General features: G+C 40.9%; 1 protein-coding gene and 1 pseudogene across 1 annotated transcript; one reads left to right on the top strand and one right to left on the bottom strand.

Moving 5' to 3' along the window:
• The window catches only part of LOC133078017 (large ribosomal subunit protein eL31-like), an 86,449-nt pseudogene extending 63,168 nt beyond the window's left edge, over positions 1-23,281 (top strand).
• On the bottom strand, positions 2,246-8,148 carry LOC133078846 (soluble lamin-associated protein of 75 kDa-like). Its single transcript, XM_061174019.1, is given in 5 exon segments — positions 2,246-2,395; positions 2,398-3,552; positions 3,902-4,800; positions 5,932-6,046; positions 8,142-8,148. Coding segments are annotated over 5 exon segments (2,325 nt in total). The 3' UTR covers position 2,246.
• Positions 23,282-25,455: the final 2,174 nt, after the last annotated feature.

The raw sequence follows: 25,455 nt of genomic DNA, 5'->3' as shown, positions 1-25,455 counted from the left end.
AATTCTACACTTCACTCACTGAGCATAGAACTCATTGTTACTGAACATGAAAGTTAGGTTTTTTTTCATGTGACCTAACTTTTTTTCCTCTACCAACTATAAAGTCCAAAATAACATTTTCTGTCAGAGATAATATGGACAAAAATTGTGTGCTGAACAGAAAGTTTTGAAACTGCTTAAAATGCACGTACTGTTTAAACCAAACAAGTTTAACAAGTATAAATTTATACTGCGAGTCCTTAGTGGTCATATATGAATAACTAAACATTTCCTTTTTGTAAACCTCAGCAACTATATTCACACATCAAGAGTTGTCAGTGAGCTCAGTCTTAAATTACACCTTTTTAAAGAAAGTATTTTAAAGAGAACAATGAAGAATCCAAGTAAAAAAGTAAGTGTTAGGTTTTTAAATCTATTTTAAGAAATTAAAAATGAAAAGGTTAAGAATTTACTAAATCTTTATTTCCCTAATTGTGGTATTAACAAAAATTTCTCACAAAATGTATAAAACAGCATAAACATTCGATAGATACACTAATATTAGTCATACTTATTCTTTCACTTGATTAGCATTTGTTGGGAAAACAAATGGCCAAAGTGCTTAATTTTCATTTAGAATGGAATAATCTGGCCTAACTCTGACCAATAATTAAAGAAAACAGTAGAGGATACAAGTATTCAAAATTTTACACGAATAAGGAGGGTTTGCTATTTTGTCTGCTAAAGATTTTTACCTCAACTTTAAATCTTCCTGAAATGCCAACATCCCAAAATAAAATTTAGTATCACCTGACCATAGACTGAATAAACCTTCAACATCAATCCTTAGCACCTCAAATAATGACACAAAGTCATAACACATTTTTTTTCATGTAAGGACCAAGCAGTTTTAAGAACAATCTGAATGGCCTCAAAACATTCTCAAACTTACATGAAAATTTGAGTACACATAATACTTGCAAAGAGTAGGATTGTTTTAAGATTCTCTTTGGATTCTAAGAATAACCATTTTGTTCATTTTTAAATAAATTATTATACAAAAATAAACAATTGAGGATGTTTTTTGTTTTCTGTTTACCCAGGCAACGGCCTTTGTGTTGCGCAGGCAAAGGCATCCACAGTGTACACACAGGCTAGATTGTAACCTGTCCGCACAGAACAAATCAAGAGCAAGCAAGCCAAAAGGGACAAACGAAGCCTCCGATCTGATTTAAGCTCTTGTAACTATGGCTCCTAGGGCAGCTTATTCCTGCCATCTAGGTCTAAGATTGTGGGCGCAGTTCCAAACCTACCAAAAATGGAAGCCAAGGGCATAAGCTGGCAGGCAGGCAAAAAGATCTTTTGACAGGAATCACTCCATGAGTTAGGGAAGTGGATGAAAGTGAGGGGAATATAACGAAGATTCTAGAATAAAGGCAGTGGCAGGATTAAGGAGAAGCCTTAGGAAGGGTTCTCACACTTCTAAAGTGTACATGTTAACTGGGTGAGGACAAAAGTACAGTCCCCAGATTCAAATGAAATTTTAAATAATTATACGAGTGCCTACAGGCCAGAGTTAAATCCCTAGCAGTACTGTTAATATCAGATGTTATCAAGAGTGAACTGGAAACAGATTGTTTGTGCCTTTCCACAGACATTGAAGTCAAAGGAAGAAATTGCACCTGCATCTAAGAACTAAGAGGCCAAAATACCACCTTCATAAACCTTTGACCATGAATTTCCAAATTTGTGCTCTCATTTAGTTGAAGTTGCATTTATCCTAACTTACATTTTTGTTTAAGCATGCCTACATTTTAAAAAATGGTGATTAGTTTTGAAATTTAAGATAAAACTTCTAGAACCTTCACCAAGATTACTATTAAAACCCTTAGTATAAAAGATTTCTGTGATCCTTACGATTGATGGAAACCCTACTACTTTCACATTTTTTAATTTATATTTTCTGAAATATTAATGGTCAGATATCCCCAACTGCTAAAGAAAATACGGTATGATTTGGTTTCCCAAAATCGAAACATGGTCAATAAAAATTTAAAAAATTGTATTTACACAAAATAGCCTGAAAAATTAAAAGGAACGGTGAATCCTAGGTCCTATAAGGGAGGGAAAAGCGGCATCATAAATAAGTTCAAATTGAAAACTTGGAGTTTTTGTCCTGTGCCCCATGCTATTTATTAACTGCCATATTTTAAAAACAACAATTAGGTTACAAAGAAGAGGATTTTTCATCCGCATTTCTTCCTCATTCAGGTCAGCTTGGCTTTCTTCTTCGCAGGTCCTTTGTGCCCTTTGGCCTTTCTTCTTAAATTCCGCCTGTCGACCACAGGCACTTCCACTTCTATCTCCTCTGAGCTGCTATCCACAGTCTTCTCTGTTGATTGTGTCCACTGATCAGTTGCTCAGAAGATGCTTCAGACTGCTCCTCTGACTGCTGCTTCTGTCCTTCATTCTGTGCAAATGGCACATCTTCAAGTTCAACCTCTATTAAAGAGCTCTGAGGAACAGCTGGAGATGTTTCCTGGGGCTCGGCCATCCCCTCCTCACCCTGGTCTTCCAGTGAGGCAGTAGTGTTGGGTGATACATTTTCAGGAATCAATTCTTCAGAAAAGTCAGTTATCACGGAGTTTGGAAAACCACTGTCGGACCGTTCTTCATTTGGGATAGTAGCCACATTGTCTGAACTCCCAAAATGTGCTTTCTTTCTTGAAACTAGAGGCAGCCTCTCTTCAGTGTGCCCCTTGTCATCAGATGGGCCTTCATCTAGCAACATTTCTGAGTCAGTTACATGTGAAGTCTTATCCTGTGCAACAGCCTCAGGAGATTTTGAAGATTCTACCACCAGTGGAACAAGATTCGTAGAGTCTTCGCTGGAATTAAAAGACTGCAATTTTAATTCTTCACCTAAAACTTCACTAGTGGAGTCCTCCTCTTCTGTTATAAGTGAAGTCTTAAGAGTATCATCCACTATCTCACCATTCATAGGCTCTAATTCAGATTCCTTTTCACCTTCTTGCTTTTCCAGGCCTGGCTGGGTTTCTGGTGCTGGTCGAACATTTTTATCACTACTTTCATCCTCAAATTCAATCACAGTACGTTCGGGTTCTTCTTCCAAGAATTCTTCTGAGCTCTCTGATGTTCGTGCAGTAGACTCCAATTTGTTCACTGAAGCTGTAGGTGAAGTCTGGGGAGTCTTTTCATCTTCCCCTTGAGAACTACTAAATTCAGAATCCTGAAACCGTTTTCCAGTCTTTGGCCGCTTTAGATGACTACTTCGAGTATGAGTGGAAACAGGTGTTTTACCTTCAGAAGTGCTTGCAAAGGCATCTTTTAGAGAATCAATAGTTAGCTGCATCTCACTAGACAGACTGTCTTCAGCTCCTGCTTCATAGTCTGGAACAGATGCAAGACCATATTCTCCAGACACAGGTCTTTTAGCTTCATTTTGAGAAACTGCAGTAATTTTAAATGTTTCTCTTTGTAATGCTCTGGTGATTGGTATTCTCTGGTACCAGTGTCCAACACCTTCAACTTCCCAAAGCAGTTCATGGTCTCCTGGATATTTTTCTTTTTTTATAAATTTATTTTATTTATTTACTTTTGGCTGCATTGGGTCTTCGTTGCTGCGCGTGGGCTTTCTCTAGTTGTGGTGAACGGGGGCTACTCTTCATTGCAGTGCACGGGCTTCTCATTGCAGTGGCTTCTCTTGTTGCAGAGCATGGGCTCTAGGCTCACGGGCTTCAGTAGTTGTGGCACGCGGGCTTAGTAGTTGTAGCTCGCAGGCTCTAGAGCACAGGTTCAGTAGTTGTGGCGTACGGGCTTAGTTGCTCCGCAGCATGTGGGATCTTCCCGGACCAGGGTTCGAACCCGTGTCCCCTGCATTGGCAGGCGGATTCTTAACCACTGCGCCACCAGGGAAGCCCCTCTCCTGGATATTTTTCAAAGTACTGGTTGCAAGCTATGTACATGAGAGAGGTCAGTGGATACCGCAAGCCAAGTGCATCTTCTGTAAAGGAATCAACAAAGTCCTCCAGCATATGAAGCCCAAAGTCTTTGCCTCTATATTTCTTTCTTACGAACATTGTATCAAGAACTGGCAGTTGGTAGCTTTGGGTAAGAAAAGAGGCACATATGCTTTCTGTAGGCTTAACTGAATAAAACCCAATGGCCTCTCCTTTCTTCCACAGAATCTTAGCATAATCAGTACTCCTATGACACAGGAATGGGATCTCATTTCTCTCCATTTCCAGCTTTCTGTAAATAATTCGATTCAGAACATACAGAACCCCTCTCTCCCCAAGAGTTCTCACCTGCTTAAGTCCCTCTCAGGAAGGGACAGATGTTTTCACAGTATCATCAATAGCCCACCACTGATCAGCAAGGTAAAGTGCCACAGCTGTGAGTGAGTCCTCGGGTGCAAAAAGAGCAAGAACTTTCTGGGTCTGATCTCCACCATAGAGAGGTACAAAGCCTACATTTGGCAGGCTGATAGGAATCGTAATATTGAGAAGAGAAAAACATTCAGGATTTTCAGGGTCCCCACACCTGAGATCTGATATGTAATCTTCAGCAGAATTTTCCATTTCCTCATGACTGCAATTATCCAGCATATCCACAGGGAATGCTATCCTCTCGGACGCGCCGCCTGAGCCCGGGGAAGGAGGCGGAGCCGCGGGAATGAATGAAGCCGGCGGCGGCTCGCTGGCGACCCCCGGCCGGGCCCGGGCCGCGCCGCTCGCGGCTGCGGGGGCCGATACAGCCGCCTGCCCCTCGCACGGGACGCCCGGCTCCTCCAGTCCCTTTCTTTTTGAGTCTCAGAGAATCTGATGAAAGATAAAGACCTTCACTCTAGAAAAACGCACATTTGCAAATCATATCCAGTTTCAAGGGGTCCCAAGTTAAGAATCCTTACAAAAGTCTGCATGCACTTCAGGTGCTTCTCAAACTGTGATTTTTGTGGAGAGAGCTGTCTCCCAGGGACCACTATACAGCAGAGCTCTGAGCTCCATCAGTTGCTCTTGGATCTTTACAGTCTGGGGACCCATCTGAATGGTGAAGAAATCCTTGGTCAGCCCCTGAACCAGAGTCTGATTTTCTCAAGAGATCAAGAAGGATTTCTATGCTGGTTACACTACCCATTCCTGCTACCTTCACCCAGACCATCACTCCTTGTGTACTAGGATTGGAGTTTCTTAGCTGCTGTACTTGGTTACCTGTCTCTCCTGTCCACGGTGACACTAAAAGCACAGTCCAAGCTTTCCTTGCGTTCCTTTTCATGTAGGGGCTCCAGCACTCATTTCACTCAGGATGCATCAGCCTGCAATGTGGATGTTAAGGCCTGAAACTTGAGTGACGTTACACTCCCTCCATTGTTCACCAGCCCTGTGTGGCTTACCAAAGCCTGGTGTCAGTCCCAACTAGGGTACTGGCTAAGTGGCTGGGTTTAAAGAATGAATTCGGGAGGACTGGAGCTTTCTGTTTTGGCTAAGCATCTGTAGACTGTAGCAGTTAGTTGGACCTTAGCATCCTAGGGAGCCAAGACCTTCTGGAGAAGTATGCCAGGAAGGGAATCTTGGTTGCTGTAAATCCTATTATCAAATGGACAACTGCCTTCAGTAGAACTTGCTTCCTTGAGCTGGGCCCTGAGGGAGGACACCTGGGTGGGGATCCCCTGGCAATAGGATAGCCCTTATCTCTGTATTAGAAGTATCTGTTTCAGTTGACACTGGGAGAACAAACTGAATTAAGGTAAGTCAGTAGGAGGTAAAAGGTAAACACGGTTTTAAGTTTCTTGTTGGTTCTTGCTTGCTTTAGTCTCCTTAACAGGTCAGAGTGGGTGAGAAAATGGGAAATAGAGCCAGGAGTTCCTTGTAGAGCCCAAACTTGTAAGTTCTTGGTGGTTCAGGAGCTTGACATTGTTGGATGGTGCCTTACCTGGAATCAGGACAGGATGTGATCTGAGGATTCTGCCTCCAGGCTTTCAAAAATCTCTGGAGACTGCTGCAGGTGATCCATGAGGGCCCAGTCAAGGAGTTTCTGGGGATGAAATCTGGGGAGAATAAAAGGGTGTCTTCTGTTGGGCTGTATTCCATGTATCACATTGATCACCAAGGTCTGTCTGTTCTACCCCTAAGTAACTGTCAAATTTGCTCCCTTTCCCTTTATGTCCATAGCCACTGTCTTTGCTCAGACTCTCAATTTTTCTTGCTTGAATCTCTGCCAACAGCCCCTCAACTATTCCCTCCACCCCCAATCCCACCCCTCCAGTCTTTGCTCCACCCTGCAGCCAGAGTGATCTTTCATTGTACAGATCTGATCCCTATCACCTTTCTGCTGGAAATGCTGCAGTGGAGCTCATTAGAGGTAAGATGAAACCTTGGCATGCCATGAAGTATTTTTTTCAAGTGCTGTTGTTTCTGTACTCTCCATCATAATCTCCTTCATGCAGTAAATTCCAGAAATACTTGTTGGGTGTCTCTTACACTCCAGGCACTACTCTAGGCCCTGAAAACAGCAGTGAACAAAACAGGCAAAATTCTCTGTGTCTGTGGAGCTTGCATTCTGTTGGGTGGGGGACAAACACATAAATGTGTAGTATATCAGATTGTGATAAGTGCTATGGAGAAAAATAAAGAAAGAAGAAATTGTGACCAAGGGTGGGGTTGTTCCAATTTTTATTTTTATTTTTTATTTATGTATTTATTCATTTTTTAGTTGTGGCACACAGGATCTTCATTGCGGCATGCAGACTCTTAGTTGCGGCATGTATGTGGGATCTAGTTCCCTGACCGCGGATGAAACCCAGGCCCCCTGCATTGGAAGCATGGAGTCTTAACCACTGGACCGCCAGGGAACTCCGTTTTCCAATTTTTAATAGAAGGGTCAGGGAAAGTAACATTTTGGCGAGAACCTAAAGGAGGTGAGGAAAATACCTGAGGAAAGACCGTTCTAGGCAAAAGGAACAGGCAAGTGCAGAGGTGCTAAGCCAGGAATCACAAGGAAAGCAGTGTGACTGATCAGAGTGAGTTAGCAAGGAGAGTATAAGAGAGGAGGTTGCAAGGTAGCAAAGGCAGGATGGGACAAATGGTGTAGGAATGCAGTAGACCTTATTAGTTGGAGTTTGACTCTGACTTAGGGTGAAATGGGAAGCTACTGGAGGGTATAAGTTTAGGAATGACATATTCTAAGGGATCATTTGGGTTACAGTGAGGGGAATAAACCATAAGAGGGTCAAGGACAGAAGCTGGGAGGTCAGCTAGGAGGCTAGGCAAGAGACCATTGTCTCGGATCAGGGTAGTAGCAGTGGAGGTAGTGGATTCTAAAATATCTATTAAAACATATATTTTAAAGGTAGAGTCAAATAATTCACTGATGGATCAGATGTGGAAATGAGAATAAGAGAGGAGTCAAGGCTGACTCAAGTATATGGTTACCATTTTCAAAAATGGGAAGAATTAGGCTTTGGTGTAGAAATCAAGAATTTGATTTTGGATGTGTTAAGTTCAAGATGCCTATTGGACAACCAAGTGGGAATGTTGATCAGGCAGTTGGATATATGTATATGCATACATATATAGAATTCAAAGGAGAGGTCTGGGCTGGAAATGTATATTTGAGAATCATCAACATAGAGAGCCACAGGGCTGGATAAGAGCACTCAGGAAGAGTGAGAAGATGGAGAAGAGGACAAAAGAAACCAAGGAGTCGCCAGCAAGATAGGAGGAAAACAAAGTGCGTGTGGTGCCAAGAGAAGAAAGTGTTCCTGGGAGGAAGGAGTAATCAATTGTGTTTAAAGCTTCAGAAAGATTAAGGATAGATATTGACCATTAGATATAGCAATTTGGATGTCATTCATAACCTTGACAAGAGGACATTCTGTGGAGTCATAAGTATGAAAATCTGATGGGAGGAAAGGTTTGGAGATGGGAAAATAGCCAATTCTCATTGTCTGAAGGGGAGGAGAAATGGGACCGTAGCTGGAAAGAGAAGTGAGATCAAGAGACAGTTGTTGTTTTTGAAGATGAGAGAAATAACGGCTTGTTTATTTGCTGAGGGAAATGATCCAGGAGAGAGAGGAGAATGGTTGGAGTGATGGAATCAGGTGTACACAAGTGGAGGAGTTGGCCCAAGTTAGGAGCACATACCGTTCATCGTTATTAATAGGAGGGAAGGCAGAGTATATGAGCATGGATGCAGGGAGGTGGGAACCTTGTGGACTTTCTCTTCTTATTTTTATTTTCTCAGTGAACTAGGAGACAAGGTTGTCATCTTAGGATGGGGAAGAAGTTATGAAAAGTTTGAAAAGAGAGGGGAAGGTATGGAATGGCCATCTGTGAGAATGGGTTAACGACTGTGCTAGGATAATGTAAGTAGAATTGATGAGTGACATTGAAGGCCTTTTTAAGGTGAGTGGTCATAAACTCAAAGTGAGAGCAGTTAGCAGAGGTATGTGAATTTTCCAGTCGTGTTCAGCTGCCGCACTTGTGCATGCATAGGTGGAGGGTTAGATTTAATTAAGGCTTGTGTTCTGTCAGAAAAGTACAGTGAAGCGAGAGAGAGGGGAAAGGGAACCAAGGTTATATTCGAAGGAGTGATTATAATAACAGACCACAGAATCTAAGTGAGATAAGAGGTGAAACAAGGACACAAAGGGAATAACTGAGCTACAATGGAGGACAAACTTTTTGGAGGAGAGGTGGTCAGGGATTTTAGAAATTAGTGTTTTGGAAGCATCATCTATAAGGATACTGAGGTTATGTGGGAGCAGGGTTGGAGAGTGATAGTGGCCATATGATGGCAATGAGGGTAGCATAGTCTGGTTAACATCAGAATCAAAGCTGGGCACTTTGGGAAGGAGGGAAGCAGAATGGTCTGGAAGCAGCAATAAGGACAAAGAGAAAAAAAAAAAAAAAAGGACAAAGAGGATACCTATCCACTGCAAGGTGTGGGAAAAAAACAGCCACCACTTGAGAGGGCTGCAGAGGAATCACTGTCCTCAGAGGAGACCCAGATTTCCTTTAGAGCAAGGAGAAGGAAAAATTCAGAGATTTTGAGAAAAGAGGGATTTTGCTGATCCCAACAACCAATTCCTGAGAGTTTCAGGAGATGAAGAGGGTAGGAAATGGGGTTAGAAAACAGAATGTACAGGACCATTTGGGATGAAATGCAAGGGATAATGAATGACCTAGAATCCTGGGGCTTCTTGTGTGACTAGCATAAACCAGGGTAAAGGGAATAATGATAACAGATAATGATGGTCTGAAGGCAGATAACGGTGGCCAAACTGTGAATACTGAGGAAAGGGAGGTATGAAGGACCTTCCAGTAGCATCCAAGGTATGCCCATCTATACTCTTCACAATGATGAGGTCTGGGGAGGGGTGTTGTCTTATCCAGGGCACCTGAAATTCTAGAAATTTAGAAATGTCATTCTGGAGATAAATAGTGTCACCATTTCTGCAAATGATGCAAAGCATCTGGAGTCAGCTTGACTGAACAAATGGGAGTTTTGATTGAAGGAAGAAAGGGGTGGAGTGTGGAACACTGTAGAACAAGGTAATTCTTCAGGGGATTTTACAGGAGTTTCTGGTGCTGACTCATATGACAAGAAGTCTGGGCATAGTCAGTTGGGGCTCTTAACAGTGGCTCAGTGGTGCTGTTAAGTGCCATCTTTCTGCAGACCTTCAACCTGACACTTATTGCCTTATGGTCATAAGAAGTTTGCTGCACATCTAGAACTCAAATCTAAATTCCAAATGGGAAAGGGGGAAAAGGTTAACAGGCAAAGGGTAGATGCATCTATGAGGCAAAAATGTGGAAGTACTTAACAATAGCTCATGTGGATTGCTCTGTTTAAAGCATCTTTATTCCCTAGCTAACTTCCATCTTCTCTTTCAAAATTCTACTCAAGTCAACATCACCTTCTTGGAGAAACCATTCCTCATCTCCCTAGGCTGAGTTAGGTGCCCCTGGTGTGTGTGTTCAGAGCCTGTGATAGATTGCAATGTCAACCCCAATTCTTCCATCTCTGTATCCATGCCCTGTGCCATATAACTCTGATTCTGGTCTCAGCCATGCAACTTGCTTTAACCAATGGGATATTTTAAAGCAAAAGCTTACAAATCATCAAGAGTATGCTCTTCCTCTTGTGTCTAAGCCAGTGCCGTGAGAACATACCTGCTGGAGGATGAGAGACACATGAAACAGAGCTAGATCAACATGGTGAGGCCATCCTAGATCAGCCAGCAGCAGCTAACCCCCAGACACTTCATTGAGCCCAACCAAAATCAGCAGGACTGCCAAGGCAACCACCGAAATTAACAGTTACTGTTTGATCCACTAAAGTTATGTGGTTGGTTGCTACTTAGCATTATTATGGCACTGGATCATTGACACAGAGTCCCTTGGGTATAGCTCTGCTACAAGCCTTAGCCCTGTCTCCTGAACTAGTGTTAGGGAGCTCCCTTAGGACAGGACACTTTTATCCATGTACATCTGGCACCTAGCACAGTGCCTGGCACCTAGAAGGTGCACAGTGAAATCTTGTGAAAGGAATGAATGAATGAACCTTTGTTCAGCCTTTACAAAGGGCCTTACTTCTCTGTGCACAACAGGTGCAAAATTCCCCATAGTTAAACAGTGTAATCAAATGGACGCACCCACAGAAAACCTAGTTCAACAAGATACATGAAGCTACAGTATATGATAAACACTCATCACAGATTAAAGCTTTTTTCTACCTCAAGTACAATGGCTATTTCTTAAACATTGGGCAATCTATTTTATGTTTAATTATGTTGTATAGATCTGTTTAAAGATAATCTAAATACTGTAAGTACACTTTAAAGGGTAGAGTGTAAATGGATATGACTCAGTCTAGATATCTTTACTATTATCTTCAGTACACAATACCAAACCATTGTTAACTACTGATATTTCCTAAATCATGTCAAGAAACTTGCATGGCTTAAAAAAAAAAAAGTATTTGTGTTAATATAAAAAAAGAGAAAGAGAGAACTTCCACTAGGGGTCTACAGAGGAAAATATCATATCTAGTAGCCTAGTCAGGTATGGGGGTTGGGGGGAGAAAGGCAAGAATATTATCCTTATGAAAGGTCAGCAACAATCACATGGTATCGCATGTTTTGGGGACACTGAGCAAACTAGTTTTGCCTAAGAAGAGAGTTTCTACAGAGAAACAGTAAAAAAAAAAAAAAAAAAAAAAAAAAAAAGTCTGGGGGTGGTAGGGCAGGATGGAGCCCAGTCGTGGAAATCCTTGAATATAAGGTTAGGGGCATTTTAACATTATCTTTTACTCAGCAGGGGATAGTTAACTTTTGAGCAAGGAGTGACGTAATGAAGGGGTGGGTCAATCTTAGATGCTAAATTCTAGCAGCATGGTGTGGGATGGTTTTTGCAGAAATATGGCTAATAGTCATATCAAATAATTTAATACAAAAATACTATTATGCAGATTATGTTCCCGTTTATCTTTTTTATTAATTAATCGATTTATTTATTTTTGGCTGCATTGGGTCTTCGTTGCTGCACGTGGGCTTTCTCTAGTTGCCATGAGCCGGGGCTACTCTTCGTTGCGGTGCGCGGGCTTCTCATTGCGGTGGCTTCTCTTGTTGTGGAGCACGGGCTCTAGGTGCGCGGGCTCAGTAGTTGTGGCTCGCGGGCTGTAGAGCGCAGGCTCAGTGGTTGTGGTGCATGGGTTTAGTTGCTTCGAGGCATGTGGGGTCCTCCTAGACCAGGAATCGAACCCGTATCCCCTGCATTGGCGGGCGGATTCCTAACCACTGTGCCACCAGGGAAGTCCCCCACTTATTTTAAAATCACATCTCTTATTAAAGTCTAGATTTCTGCTGGATGCCAGTGACCAAGGAATTATTTTGAGATGAAAAGGTTTGCTGTTCTCTCCCTGACAGTCATTTAGCCTATTGTCCATTGGGGGTCCATGAATTGTTTTTTCCCCCCTCTGGCTATTGGGTTGTCTCATTTTCTTCTATTTTGCTTTCCATACACTCCCCTGGCCTCTGCTGGTCTAATTCTGTGAAAAACTAATTATAGCCAGGGGTAGAGGTCAGATGTAAGAATGAATGAGACTCCATGTAACCAAAACGAGAATCAACATCGGAATAAACTATTCTAAGTGCCTTTCTCAAGAGCACATCTCACTTGAGTTGTGGTAGCATTTACCTTTCAGGTGTGACGGTGTCATTTTGTCCTCAAAAAGTGTTTCATAATCCACTAATTAAATTTGCTAGGTGGGTGTCACTGTTTTTTATCCAAGTGGAATTTAGTCAGGAAGGATAAATACCTTATCTAAAATCTTGTCATGTTTTCTCCATTTTGCTCCCATTCCACCTGACACACTCCTTTTAAGCCTTCTAAACTCTGTTCAGACATGCCTTGTCTGTGCAACGTTTCCTTACCCCCCTGCTCAGTTCAGTCTCCTCCCTCCCTGCCCCACTGCAATGGTCTCTGGGTTGTACAGACTTCTGCAGTTACGCACGTTTCTCTACATGTCTGTCTCCCTTGTGGGATTACAGGGGTGTTGAGGGGGGTGTGGAATCCAAAGTGAGAGAATCTAAAGGCAAAGTGGAAACTTCTGAACTCGGCCAACAGTCTGAGCAAAAGATAAAGGGGCAACACCTAAAACCGTCCCCAGCTAGATTCATTTCCTTCCTGCTTTAAAATGTTTGGGAAGGGAGTTTTCACAGCCCTCCAGTAGCCGTCAGGGCAAAGGCGTTCACCTCAGGGGCTCCCAGGCCAACTCCCTGTGTTGTTTGCTGAGCACGTCTCGCTTCTGGGCGCCCCTCACAGCACGGTTGCTTTTTCTGCTTCACTGCGTTTCCAGCGTGGATGCTCACGCCTCACTTCACTTTGCCCCCGTTTTCTCACATTTCTGTCGCCCGGGAACTTTGTTTCCTCCTTCTGAGGAGATCTGTCTTCCCCACCACATCCTCCTCTACCCACAGCCTCGCCTCCCTCCCGAGCAGGCCTCCCGGGAGAGCCGGGGGAGGGAGCTAACTCCTCTGGGCCCCTGGGGCATGTTTTCTATTATACGGTGAATGTTCCTTCTGACTTTTCAAATCTGTAATCAGACAGGCATGAAGTGTAATCAACAGGTGGTGAGGACTGAATGAAAGTGAGCACAGTTTATTTAAGGGGCAAGGAGGAAGTCTACACTGGTAGGCCTGCTCTTCCCGCTTCTTCAGACTCCCTATGGACAAAACCACTGGTCAGCTGGCTTAGGGTTGAAACTGGCAGGTGGACCTTGGGGAAGCTGAGTCCTGGAGCTTCACACACAACCTGTCAGGATGCCGAAAGAACCCAGTACAGGTGTGCTGCTCCCCCCTTGAATTCCTCAGATCTGTAACAAAGCGGGGGGCCCAGGTGGCCCCACTACTCCAGCTCTAGGGTCTCCTTCCCATAAGTGATGAGAAGCGATGGAGTGGGGAAAAGAAATATTCCAACCTCTCTCTCCTCCCACCCTCTGGTTTCTAATAGGTGCCTCCTATTGGCTGAACCCTACTGGAAACCAGAAGGCAAAGAAGCCCATTGATGCAGTCCTCAGGGACCAGCCCCCCAGGGACCTCAGCAGGGCTGAGAAGGGCAGAGAATGGATCTGTTGGGGAGCGGGAACATACAGAAAATAACCAAGCACAGTCAGTGAGGCTGAGTGGGGCAAGCACAGGGTTGGAGCCTGCTTTTCTTTAAAACTTGGGTATTGTGTCATCCTGGATTTTTTGCAATAATTTTGATTTTTTTAAAAATTAAAATATTACTGATTTTTTTAGCACCTCCCCCTCCCCTGAAATTTTGCACCTGAGGCAAAATTCACCTCACCTTAATCCTGGTCCTGAAGTGGTGCTCTGTGGATTAGGGGGATTATGAGTGGGTCTTATTTTCTCATTTTTGCTCACCTGTATGTTCCAGTTTTGTTTTTTTTTTCAAGTGATCCTATATTTCTTATAAAAACAGTTAAATGCAAGATATTGTCTTTGAAAGTAGGGATCCTTAGTTTGTACAACGTGGAGCAGACTCAGCAGAAAAATCAAATGTTTGTTGGATGAGTAAATAAAAGAATGTGTACGTCAACTCTATTCCCAAATCCTACCTCTTCTCAAAATTCTAACTCACACGGTACTTCCTCATAAAACATTTCCTTATATCCCAAATCACATTGGCCTACCAAGGCCTACACAATGTGTCCATGGCCCACCCCCATCTCTCCATATCCCCCCTTACCTCCTGCCACCCTTCCTCTCCACTATATTGGCCCCCTACTGTGTGTTGCTCCTAAAACACAGGAAGCAATTCATTAATATTTGTTGAGAATGAGTGTGATCTCTCTCTCTTTTCTATCATTCTTAACATAATCTTTTGTTCTTATAGTTATGCATTTATTTTATCTCCCCTACTCTTAAGTGACTCAGGCTATTTTACTCACTTTGACATGATCCTTGGTGCCTGGCACAATGCTTGGCGTGTTGTTATAACAAATATTAACAACAGTAGTAGAAGAGTCATCATTTGAGTGATTACTATGGGCCAAGCACTAGATTAAACATTTATCAGTATCATCTCACTTATGTATTTTAAATGACTGGGAGGACACACATTTATAGGAGTCCACACAAGTCATAAAAAAGACCATCTATTATTAGTCCAGCTTCACAGCTAAGGAAGCTGAGGTCTAGAGAGATCAAGTAACTTGCTGAAGGTCCCATTGCTAATAAATGGCATTACAGGAAAGTGTAATACTAAATTACATCAGATCAGTAGTTCTCAAACGGTGGTCCAGGAACTACTGAGATTCCCAAGACATTTCAGGGGAGTCTGTACATTCCAAACCACTCTTGTATGTATACAGTGTTTTTCCTGAGGCTCCACTCCATGTGATATCAAACACCTTGAATGCAGAAGCAGAGATGAGAATCCAGCTATCTCCTGTTAAGTCAGGCACTAAAGAGATTTTCAAAAATAATGCCAATCTTTTCACTTATTTTTTTTCTGTTTTGGAAAATATAGTTATTTTTCATAGAAAGTCTTATACATGTAATGTGTTTATTATTGTTATTTTAAAATATATTAATAAATATTTTAAAAACTTCATCAGTGTTCATTTTTCATATAGGAAATATAGATAGACGTAGCCCACATAAACAAAAACTCTTCGGGGTCCTCAATATCTTTAAGAGTATTATGCGGCCCTGAGACCAAAGTCCTTGAGAATAGATGTGTTAGATAATTTCTAAGTTTGTTCTCAGCTCTAAAATGTAGGGGTTCTCTATCCGTGAAGCAGTTTTGGAGGGCAGGGGCTCAAGATCATTAATCAGTCTGAGAAGAGAGGGGCAGTCTTGGGGCCTGACTCCATGCCTAGGTTCTACATTGACTGGTCTTGGTTACCTGGATTTATTCTGATCTTAACTGCTCTGTGGACTTCTGAAAACTCCTGTTCCTGCCTTGGGCTCACACATAACTCATAGTTATAATTCAGCACTCCCAGACTCATTATTTCATTCCTTTGTCCCTCATCCTCTTCTCTGCTTCTGTGCCTTTTTTATCTTGACCCTGCTTCCAACTTGCTACACTTAGTCTTCCGTAGCAAAGGTTTTACAATACCCAAACACTTCCTGGGCTATGGATTAGCCTCAAATGGTTTATCTCATGTTGCCCCAGGCATGTACAGATTACAACAGATTTCATGTTTTAAATTCTTTCTCATTGATTACCTCTGGTACAAGGAACAGGGTGGAGGAGGAAAAGGGTGGAAGGGAAACCTCTTTTGTAATACCTTTTGTATCTGTATAAATTAAAACTTTGCTTGAAAGGAAGCAAAAACAGAAACAAAAAACCCCAAAACTCTCCTGAAGTGTAATTCTTTCTTTCTTTTTTCTTTTTTTTTTAAAAATTAATTAATTAGTTTATTTTAGGCTGCGTTGGGTCTGTCGTTGCTGCGTGCGGGCTTTCTCTAGTTGTGGCGAGTGGGAGCGACTCTTCATTGTGGTGCACCGGCTTCTCATTACAGTGGCTTCTCTTGTTGCGGAGCATGGGCTCTAGGCGCGTGGGCGTCAGTAGCTGCGGTGCGTAGGCTCCTAGTTGTGGCTCGTGGGCTCTAGAGCGCAGGCTCAGTAGTTGTGGCGCACGGGCTTAGTTGCTCCGCAGCATGTGGAATCTTCCCGGACCAGGGCTCGAACCCGTGTCCCCTGCGTTGGCAGGCAGATTCTTAACCACTGCGCCACCGGGGAAATCCGTCTGAAATGTAATTATTTCTAAGAACTTGCTTATTTGGTCAGCAGCATTCCGTAGCAGGGAGATCACCTTGCAGGGTGGTTACAGAAGTAGGAAATATGTCATAGATCACTGCACAGTCAAGAATGAATGTGCAGGGACTTCCCTGGTGGCTCAGTGGTTAAGAATCCACCTGCCCATTCAGGGGACACGGGTTCGAGCCCTGGTCCGGGAAGATCCCACATGCCACGGAGCAACTAAGCCCGTGAGCCACAACTACTGAAGCCCACGTGCCTAGAGCCTGTGCTCCGCAACAAGAGAAGCCACTGCAATGAGAAGCCCATGCGCTGCGATGAAGAGTCGCTCCCGCTCGCCACAACTAGAGAAAGCCCGTGTGCAGCAACGAAGACCCAAAGCAGCCTAAAAAAAAAAAATAGAGTCATGTACCACAATGTTCATTGCAGCTCTATTTACAATAGCCAGGACATGGAAGCAACCTAAGTGTCCATCCACAGATGAATGGATAAAGAAGATGTGGCACATATATACAATAGAATGTTATTCAGCCATAAAAGAAACGAAATTGAGTTATTTGTAGTGAGGTGGATGGACCTAGAGTCTGTCATACAGAGTGAAGTAAGTCAGAAAGAGAAAAATACCGTATGCTAACACATATATGGAATCTAAAAAAAAAGAAAAAAAAATGGTTCTGAAGAACCTAGGGGCAGGACAGGAATAAAGACACAGACATAGAGAATGGACTTGAAGACACGGGGAGGGGGAAGGGTAAGCTGGGATGAGGTGAGAGAGTGGCATGGACATATATACACTACCAAATGTAAAATACATAGCTAGTGGGAAGCAGCCATATTGCACAGGGAGATGAGCTTGGGGCTTTGTGACCACCTAGAGGGTGGGATAGGGAGGATGGGAGGGAGACGTAAGAGGGAGGAGATACGGGGATATATCTATATGTATAGCTGATTCACTTTGTTATAAAGCAGGAACTAACACACCATTGTAAAGCAATTATACTCCAATAAAGATGTTAAAAAAAAAAAAAAAAGACAAACCCAAAGCGCAAATACAAAAAAAAAAAAAAAAATGTAGGTGCTATTCCCAGCGAGGTCACTTATTTGCTGTGAGATCTTTGACAAGACTTGCCCTGGGTCATGACCCACATCTGTCACACAAGGGTAAGACTTGCCTTTGAAGGACAGTTAGGAGGAAAACACAAGGTCCAGACAAAGTCTTTTAGAAAGTTAAAAGTACTATTCAAAACCTGAGTGGTATTATTAACTGTTCCTCATGATCAATTCTCAAAATACCATGGGAAGGAAACAGGAAACTAGATATTGATTCCACTTTTCAGATTAAAACCATAAGGCTAAAGAATGTCCCACGGGTTCCAAAGCAAATTAGTGGTCAAGCCTTCTATATCTACCATTTCCCAGTCCAAGGAAATGGCCTCAAAGCCAGAGGCCAGCGGTTAGTGATGTTCAAAGTGGGAACAGCAGCATGGACAGTTCTAAGGGAATCCATATCCAGATTCTCAGTTCATGCTCCATCTGTGAAAGCAGGCCTGCTTGCGTATGCGGTTCTCCTTTCCAAAGTCTCTTTCATAATCTGACCTTCTCTTGCTTTACAAGAGGAATGCACACTCTTACTCTGCCTTGGACTGCCCCAGGAAAACCTCTGGAGCACCAAACAAAGGGACACTTTGAAACACAGATTTCTGAATAGGCTCCCTTAATAATTAGTCAAAGAGGAAAAACAGACTGCCTACCATTTGTCTTCCATCATCTTGTTTGTTTTTTTATTGGGAGGAATTAGCCTGCATTGGGATACTCTGAATTCAGATATTACGGAGTGTGATAGTGGGGTGGGAATGACTTCACCTCGTTTGTCTCTAGTTTATTATTGAAGAAAGCATTGCTCCTAACAACAAACCCATGAAAGCAAAGCAAACACCAGATCCTCACAATGCCTTTCCCTCCCATTTTTAAGGTAAACCATTCCATTGAATCCTCAATCCAGGACATGTCTTTTATGGAAAGAAAAGTACCTCCAAATGGTTGGTAAAAGTTAATAATGCTGGTTCTTTTCAAGGAGACTTAATATGTTCTGAGACTAATAAATTATTCAAGATGTACTGGATAAACTTGTCAACGAAAGTTTTATATGATTTCTTCCAGATTTTCTGTGCATCAATCAATCTGGTAGTTCATTAAGGCAATTTTATCAAAACATATCATGAAATATTTTATCAAAACATATCATGAAATTTATTCCAATAGCAGTCCAATAGATTCCATATATATGTGTTAGCATACGGTATTTTTCTCTTTCTGACTTACTTCACTCTGTATGACAGACTCTAGATCCATCCACCTAACTACAAATAACTCAATTTCGTTTCTTTTTATGGCTGAATAACATTCCATTGTATATCCTATTTAGTCCAATAGCAGATCCTCATTTTCTCTTATAAAATGTTAATGATGCAAGGGCTGTACAAATTAGTGCAATATATACCTTTTTCTTTCATAGAAAAAATTCAATCATGATATCAAGCAAAATTAGTGAAGTTAATTGTGATATTTACACATAATTTTATTTAATTATTTTCAAAAGCTGAACACCTGGTATTGATATATGCACATGCAAACATCAAAGGAATGCCATATTTTACCTCATATTTCTTGCTTTATAAATAACTTACAATGTTAACTGCATGTTACAGTGAAGTATAATTGATGACAAATGCGTGATTATCTTGTTTTCATAAATTATTCTAAATGTGAATAAATTATGTAAGAGCTACATTATTTGAATCTTGCTTGCTTTTAGTAATGTATCTTACAAGATGCGTTCCATAATTTATTTCTCAGTAATTTTTATAATATTCCTCAAAAATGCCTATTAACACATTTATTTGGATTTTGAAAGTCAGACAGAAATTATCTCTGATTTAGTTTATTGATTAGAAAATGAGGATCAGAGTTGCCAACTAGGTTTTGTGGTGAGTATTTTCCATAAATAGAATGGTACAAATCTCTAAGATTTTTGACAAAAATGTATTTAAAATGTGGGATGACATAAAATTATTTTTATTGGAAAAATATTGAATCGGCTGTCGTGCATTGGAATTAATATTTTGATTTTCCCAATATCTTCTGAGTATCAGATTAAACAAGGTATCTCTTAAGTGAAAGAGTAACAGATATAATTCATTATAATTACATAATCAACATTAATAATTATGTAATATAATTCTTGAAATTTTAAAAAGTATACTAGTTTACAGAAATTAAGAAAGTGATGACTCCAATAAGAAGGCAACAAATTATTTTGCAAGTTTCCAATGATTGATTTTTGTCAAAAATGAAAGAGGAAAATAAAAAACAAAAAACAAACAAAAAAAAAAATGAAAGAGGAACTTATAATGAAATGATGGATCTAAGAAATGATCATTAATGATTGCTAAAACCATTAGATGAAAAGCTAATGGGGACCTTGATAATGAGTGGATACACTGAACCCACTGATTAATACTATCAAAAAAAAGAGATACTCAGACGTTATGTACCTCCAATGAAACAGGAAGCACACACCACCTATGAAGGATTCTTTTTTTTTTTAAGTTTTATTTAGCAGCTAAAGATGACATTTTCAAATTATATGGTTTTTTTGGGGTTTTTCTGGCTGTGCTGGCTCTTTGTTGCTGCATGCAGGCTTTCTCTAGTTGTGGTGAGAGGGGGCTGCTCTTCGTTGCTGTGTGTGGGTGTCTCATTGCGGTGCCTTCTCTCTTGTTGCGGAGCACGGGCTCTAGGCACGTGGGCTTCAGTAGTTGTGGTTTGTGGGCTCAGTAGTTGTGGTGCACAGGCTTAGTTGCCCCATGGCATGTGGGATCTTCCCAGACCAGAGATCGAACCTGGGTCCCCTGCATTGGCAGGCGGATCTTAACCACTGGTCCACCTATGAAAGATTCTTGCCAAAGTATCAACTCTGAATCTGACCAGGCCTAAATATCAATTTTCAGGAAATACAGAGGCCAGGGAGATGTAATCAGCAAAATCCAGAATGTGGAAAACCCTATAAGACAAATGACCCAGTTTTTCAACAAACCAATTACAAGAGGAAAGAAAAACAGGAGAAAGAATCTATCACTAAGAGACAAGAGAAATATTAGCCAAAAGCAATTCGTGGGCATCGTTAGGATCTTGAAAAACCAACACTAAAATCCAAACCAAAACAAAACAAAAAGCATCTATGAGACAACCAGGGGAGATTTGAATGTTGCCTGAATACTGGATGACTTACATTTTTTAGGTGTACTGGTTTGTTTTAAAAAGAGTCCTTATATTTTAGAGCTATATATAGAGGTATTTACAGATGAAGTGGCATGATACTTGGCATTTGCTTCAAAGTAATCCAGCAGTGGTGAAGGGTGGGGGATGGAGAGCAGATAGTGGGGGAGGATAGAAATCAAACAGGATTGGCCATAGGTTGGTAAAGTTGTCGAAAGCTTGATGGTGGTCACGTAGAGATTCATTTCATTATTCTTTTACATTTGTATAGACTTGAACTCATCAATAACAAAAATTAAAAGATAAATAAATAAATGAATCTAAAAAATAAACTCACTGAAGAAATACCTAATCTAGCTGTCAGCAGATAGATCACTGAAACTAATCTTTTGATGATTGACCATTGGGTGGGTTTTCGCATATACCTTCAAAGGATTGATTGACTGACATTGATATAACAAAACTCTCTATTCCCATCTACTTGTTTATGTGAACAGTGCTTGAATGTGTAGAAGAAAAATCAAGAAATAAAGGTTTATGCTGAACTTTTTCATTTTGGCAAGAGGTAATATTTATCCATGAATTCAAGAATAAACAAAAAAAAAGCCCCATCCATTCTATTAAGAGATCTATATTTTCAACAGATTTCTTTGTGTTTAATAATTGTTTGTATTATTATCAAAATTTGTAATATTTATGTTGTTTTGATCAAATGTATACTAATACCAATTATAACAACCCAATCCAGAAGAAATTTTTAATATTTGGGACCTTTGGTATCAGGAAACTAAAACAAAAACAAAAACCATAAAAAATTACACAAGGATAAAAATATGTGGGGACATGTAATGGCAATATCATTTTAAGGAGAAAAAGGAGTGATATAAAATACTGATAGTTCTTTTTTCCTATGTGTACGAGCCATACATTCTGGTTTCTTTGTATATCTCATAAGTGGTTTTTGGTTGTTGAAAACCACATTTTAAGTAAAATAATGTGGCAACTCTGGAAAAACAGATAAAATATCTGATAGTTAAAGAAGAGTTTATTCATGTATTTTTACAAATAGGTGATGGGATATCAATTAGAGCATTAGGATTGTATGGATATATTTAAAAGAATGATGTTAACAGTTTTATTTTAAATTGTCATTATTTATAATATACCGGAGAGCTGCCCTCTTAGCGCAGCCAGCAGCGCATCAGGCTCATATAATATACTGGAAGTTACATTCTTTGCAACTCTTTAAACTTCAGAAATGTTAAATATTAGCTAAAAACGAGTAGGGGGACTACTTAGGTCTTTTTTTCTTTTATTGATTTTTTTATTGAGTAAAATTCACAAAACATAACATTAACCATTAACCATGTTAAACTGTATAATTCAGTAGCAGTTAGTACATTTACAGTGTTGCACAACCATCACCTGTATTTCCAAGACATTTTCATCACCTCAAAAGGAAACTCTAGGGTACCTCCCTGGTGGCGCAATGGTTAAGAATCTGCCTACCAATGCAGGGGATACAAGTGTGAGCCCTGGTCCAGGAAGATCCCACATGCCACGGAGCAACTAAGCCTGTGCGCCACAACTACTGACCCTGCGCTCTAGAGCCCGTGCTCTGCAACAAGAGAAGCCATGGCAATCACCGCAACGAAGAGTAGCCCCTGCTCGCCACAACTAGGGAAGAGCTCGCGCACAGCAACAAAGACCCAACGGAGCCAAAAATAAATAAATAAAATAAATTTTTTAAAAAAGAAAAAAATAAAGGAAACTCTACACCCATTAAGCAATCACTCCTCCTGGCAACTACTAATCTGTTTTCTGTTTCTATGGATTTACTACTCTGGACGTTTCATATAAATGGAATCATACAGTATGTAACCTTGTCCAGCTTCTTTCACTTAACATGTTTTTGCTGTTTATCCAAGTTGTAGCATGTATCAGTATTTCAGTCCCTTTTATGGTTGAATAATATTCCACTGAATGGATATATCACATTGTGCTTATTCACTCATCAGCTGATGGACATTTGGGTTGTTTCTACCTTTTGGCTATTATGAATAGTGCTGCTATTATGAACATAGGTGTACAAGTATTTGTGTGAATACCTATTTTCAATTATTTTGGTTCTATACCTAGGAGTGAAGTTGCTGATAATTTTGTTTAACTTGTTGAGGAACTACCAAACTTTTCCACAGCCACTGCAACATTTTACATTTAATCCACCAGCAATGTATGAAGGTTCCAATTTCTCCACATCTTTGACAACTCTTGTTATTTTCCATTTAAAAAAAGGTCATGGGCTTTCCAACCCTGGCCGGGCAGGATGGCTCCCGCAATGAAAGGCGGCAAGAAGAAGGTCCGGTCTGCCATCAACAAGGTGGTGACCAGAGAATACACCATCAATATTCACAAGCCCATCGTGGAGTGGGTTTCAAGAAGCGTGCCCCTCAGGCACTCAAAGAAATCCGGAAATTTGCCATGAAGGAACATTTGCCATGGGAACTCCAGATGTACTCATTGACACCAGGCTCAACAAAGCTGTCTGGGCCAAAGGAATAAGGAATGTCCCATACTGTATCAGTGTGCGGTTGTCCAGAAAACATAATGAAGATGAAGATTCACCAAACAAGCTCTATACATTGGTTACCTATGTACCTGTCACCACTTTCAAAAATCTAAAGACAGTTAATGTGGATGAGAACTAACTGCTGATTGTCCAATAAAGTTATAGAGCTGCCAAAAGAAAAAAAAAGAAAAAGAAAAAAGGTTATGGTTAACTTAGTGAGTGTGAAGTGGTATCTCAATGTGATTTTCATTTTCATTTTCCTAACGAGTAACAATGTTGAGCATCTTTCAATATGCTTGTTGACTGCAACTACCTAGTATTCACAAAATTACCTTAGGAGGTGTACAAACAAAAAATGTATGGCTCGTGACTCTAGGCCTAAACTGCTGTGTTCTTTTCTTTTCTTTTTTTAACATCTTTATTGGAGTATAATTGCTTTACAATGGTGTGTTAGTTTCTGCTTTATAACAAAGTGAATCAGCTATACGGATACGTATATCCCCATGTCCCCTCCCTCTTGCATCTCCCTCCCACCCTCCCTATCCCACCCCTCTAGGTGGACACAAAGCACTGAGCTGATCTCCCTGTGCTATGTGGCTGCTTCCCACCAGCTATTTTACATCTTGTAGTGTATATATGTCCTTGCCACTCTCTCACTTCATCCCAGCTTACCCTTCCCCCTCCCCGTGTCCTCAAGTCCATTCTCTATGTCTGTGCCTTTATTCCTGTCCTGCCCCTAGGTTCTTCGGAACCATTTTTTTTCTTTTTTCTTTTAGATTCCATATATATGTGTTAGCATACGGTACTTGTTTTTCTCTTTCTGACTTAACTTCACTCTCTATGACAGTCTCTAGGTCCATCCACCTCACTACAAATAACTCAGTTTCATTTCTTTTTATGGCTGAGTAATAATCCATTGTATATATGTGCCACATCTTCTTTATCCATTCATCTGTGGATGGACACTTAGGTTGCTTCCATGTCCTGGCTATTGTAAATAGAGAGGCAGTGAATATTTTGGTACATGACTCTTTTTGAATTATGGTTTTCTCAGGGTATATGCCCAGTAGTGGGATTGCTGGGTCATATGGTAGTTCTATTTTTAGTTTTTTAAGGAACCTCCATACTGTTCTCCAAAGTGGCTGTATCAATTTACATCCCCACCAACAGTGCAAGAGGGTTCCCTTTTCTCCACACCCTCTCCAGCATTTATTGTTTGTAGATTTTTTGATGATGACCATTCTGACTGGTGTGACGTGATACCTCATTGTAGTTTTGATTTGCATTTCTCTAATGATTAGTGATGTTGAGCATCCTTTCATGTGTTTGTTGGCAATCTGTATATACTCTTGTAGAAATGTCTATTTAGATCTTCTGCCCATTTTTAGATTGGGTTGTTTGTTTTTTTTGATATTGAGCTGCATGAGCTGCTTGTATATTTTGGAGATTAATCCTTTGTCAGTTGTTTCGTTTGCAAATATTTTCTCCCATTCTGAGGGTTGTCTTTTCATTTTGTTTATGGTTTCCTTTGCTGTGCAAAAGCTTTTAAGTTTCATTAGGTCCCATTTGTTTATTTTTGTTTTTATTTCCATTTCTCTAGGAGGTGGGTCAAAAAGGATCTTGCTGTGATTTATGTCATAGAGTGTTCTGCCTATGTTTTCCTCTAAGAGTTTTATAGTGTCTGGTCTTACATTTAGGTCTTTAATCCATTTTGAGTTTATTTTTGTGTATGGTGTTAGGAAGTGTTCTAATTTCATTCTCTTACATGTAGCTGTCCAGTTTTCCCAGCACCACTTGTTGAAGAGGCTGTCTTTTCTCCATTGTATACTCTTGCCTTCTTTATCAAAGATAAGGTGACCATATGTACGTGGGTTTATTTCTGGGTTTTCTATCCTGTTCCATTGATCTATATTTCTGTTCTTTTTTTTTTTTTTTAATAAAGCAGATCACCCCCCTCTTTCATCTTCTGATTTTTAAAAAATACTTATTTTTTTATTTTTGGCTTTGTTGGGTCTTTGTTGCTGTGTGTGGGCTTTCCTTAGTTGCGGCGAGAGAGGGCTATTCTCCCTTGCGGTGCGCGGGCTTCTTATTGCAGTGGCTCCTCTCATTGTGGAGCACGGGCTTTAGGCACGCAGGCTTCAGTAGTTGTGGCACACTGGCTTAGTTGCTCTTCAGCATGTGGGATCTTCCTGGACCCGGAATCAAACCTGTGTTCCCTGCATTGGCAAGCAGATCCTTAACCACTGCACCACCAGGGAAGTCCCTAAGCTGTTGTGTTTCTGAAGTTCTTGCTCAGACTGTGCCACTGTTCTCCAGCAGCATCATGCTATGGCCCCGA

Source organism: Eubalaena glacialis, chromosome 18, assembly GCF_028564815.1.
Source record: "Eubalaena glacialis isolate mEubGla1 chromosome 18, mEubGla1.1.hap2.+ XY, whole genome shotgun sequence".
NCBI classification, from domain to species: domain Eukaryota; kingdom Metazoa; phylum Chordata; class Mammalia; order Artiodactyla; family Balaenidae; genus Eubalaena; species Eubalaena glacialis.
The sequence above is the reverse complement of the archived record's forward strand: the minus strand, read 5'-3'. Positions and strand labels throughout refer to the sequence as shown.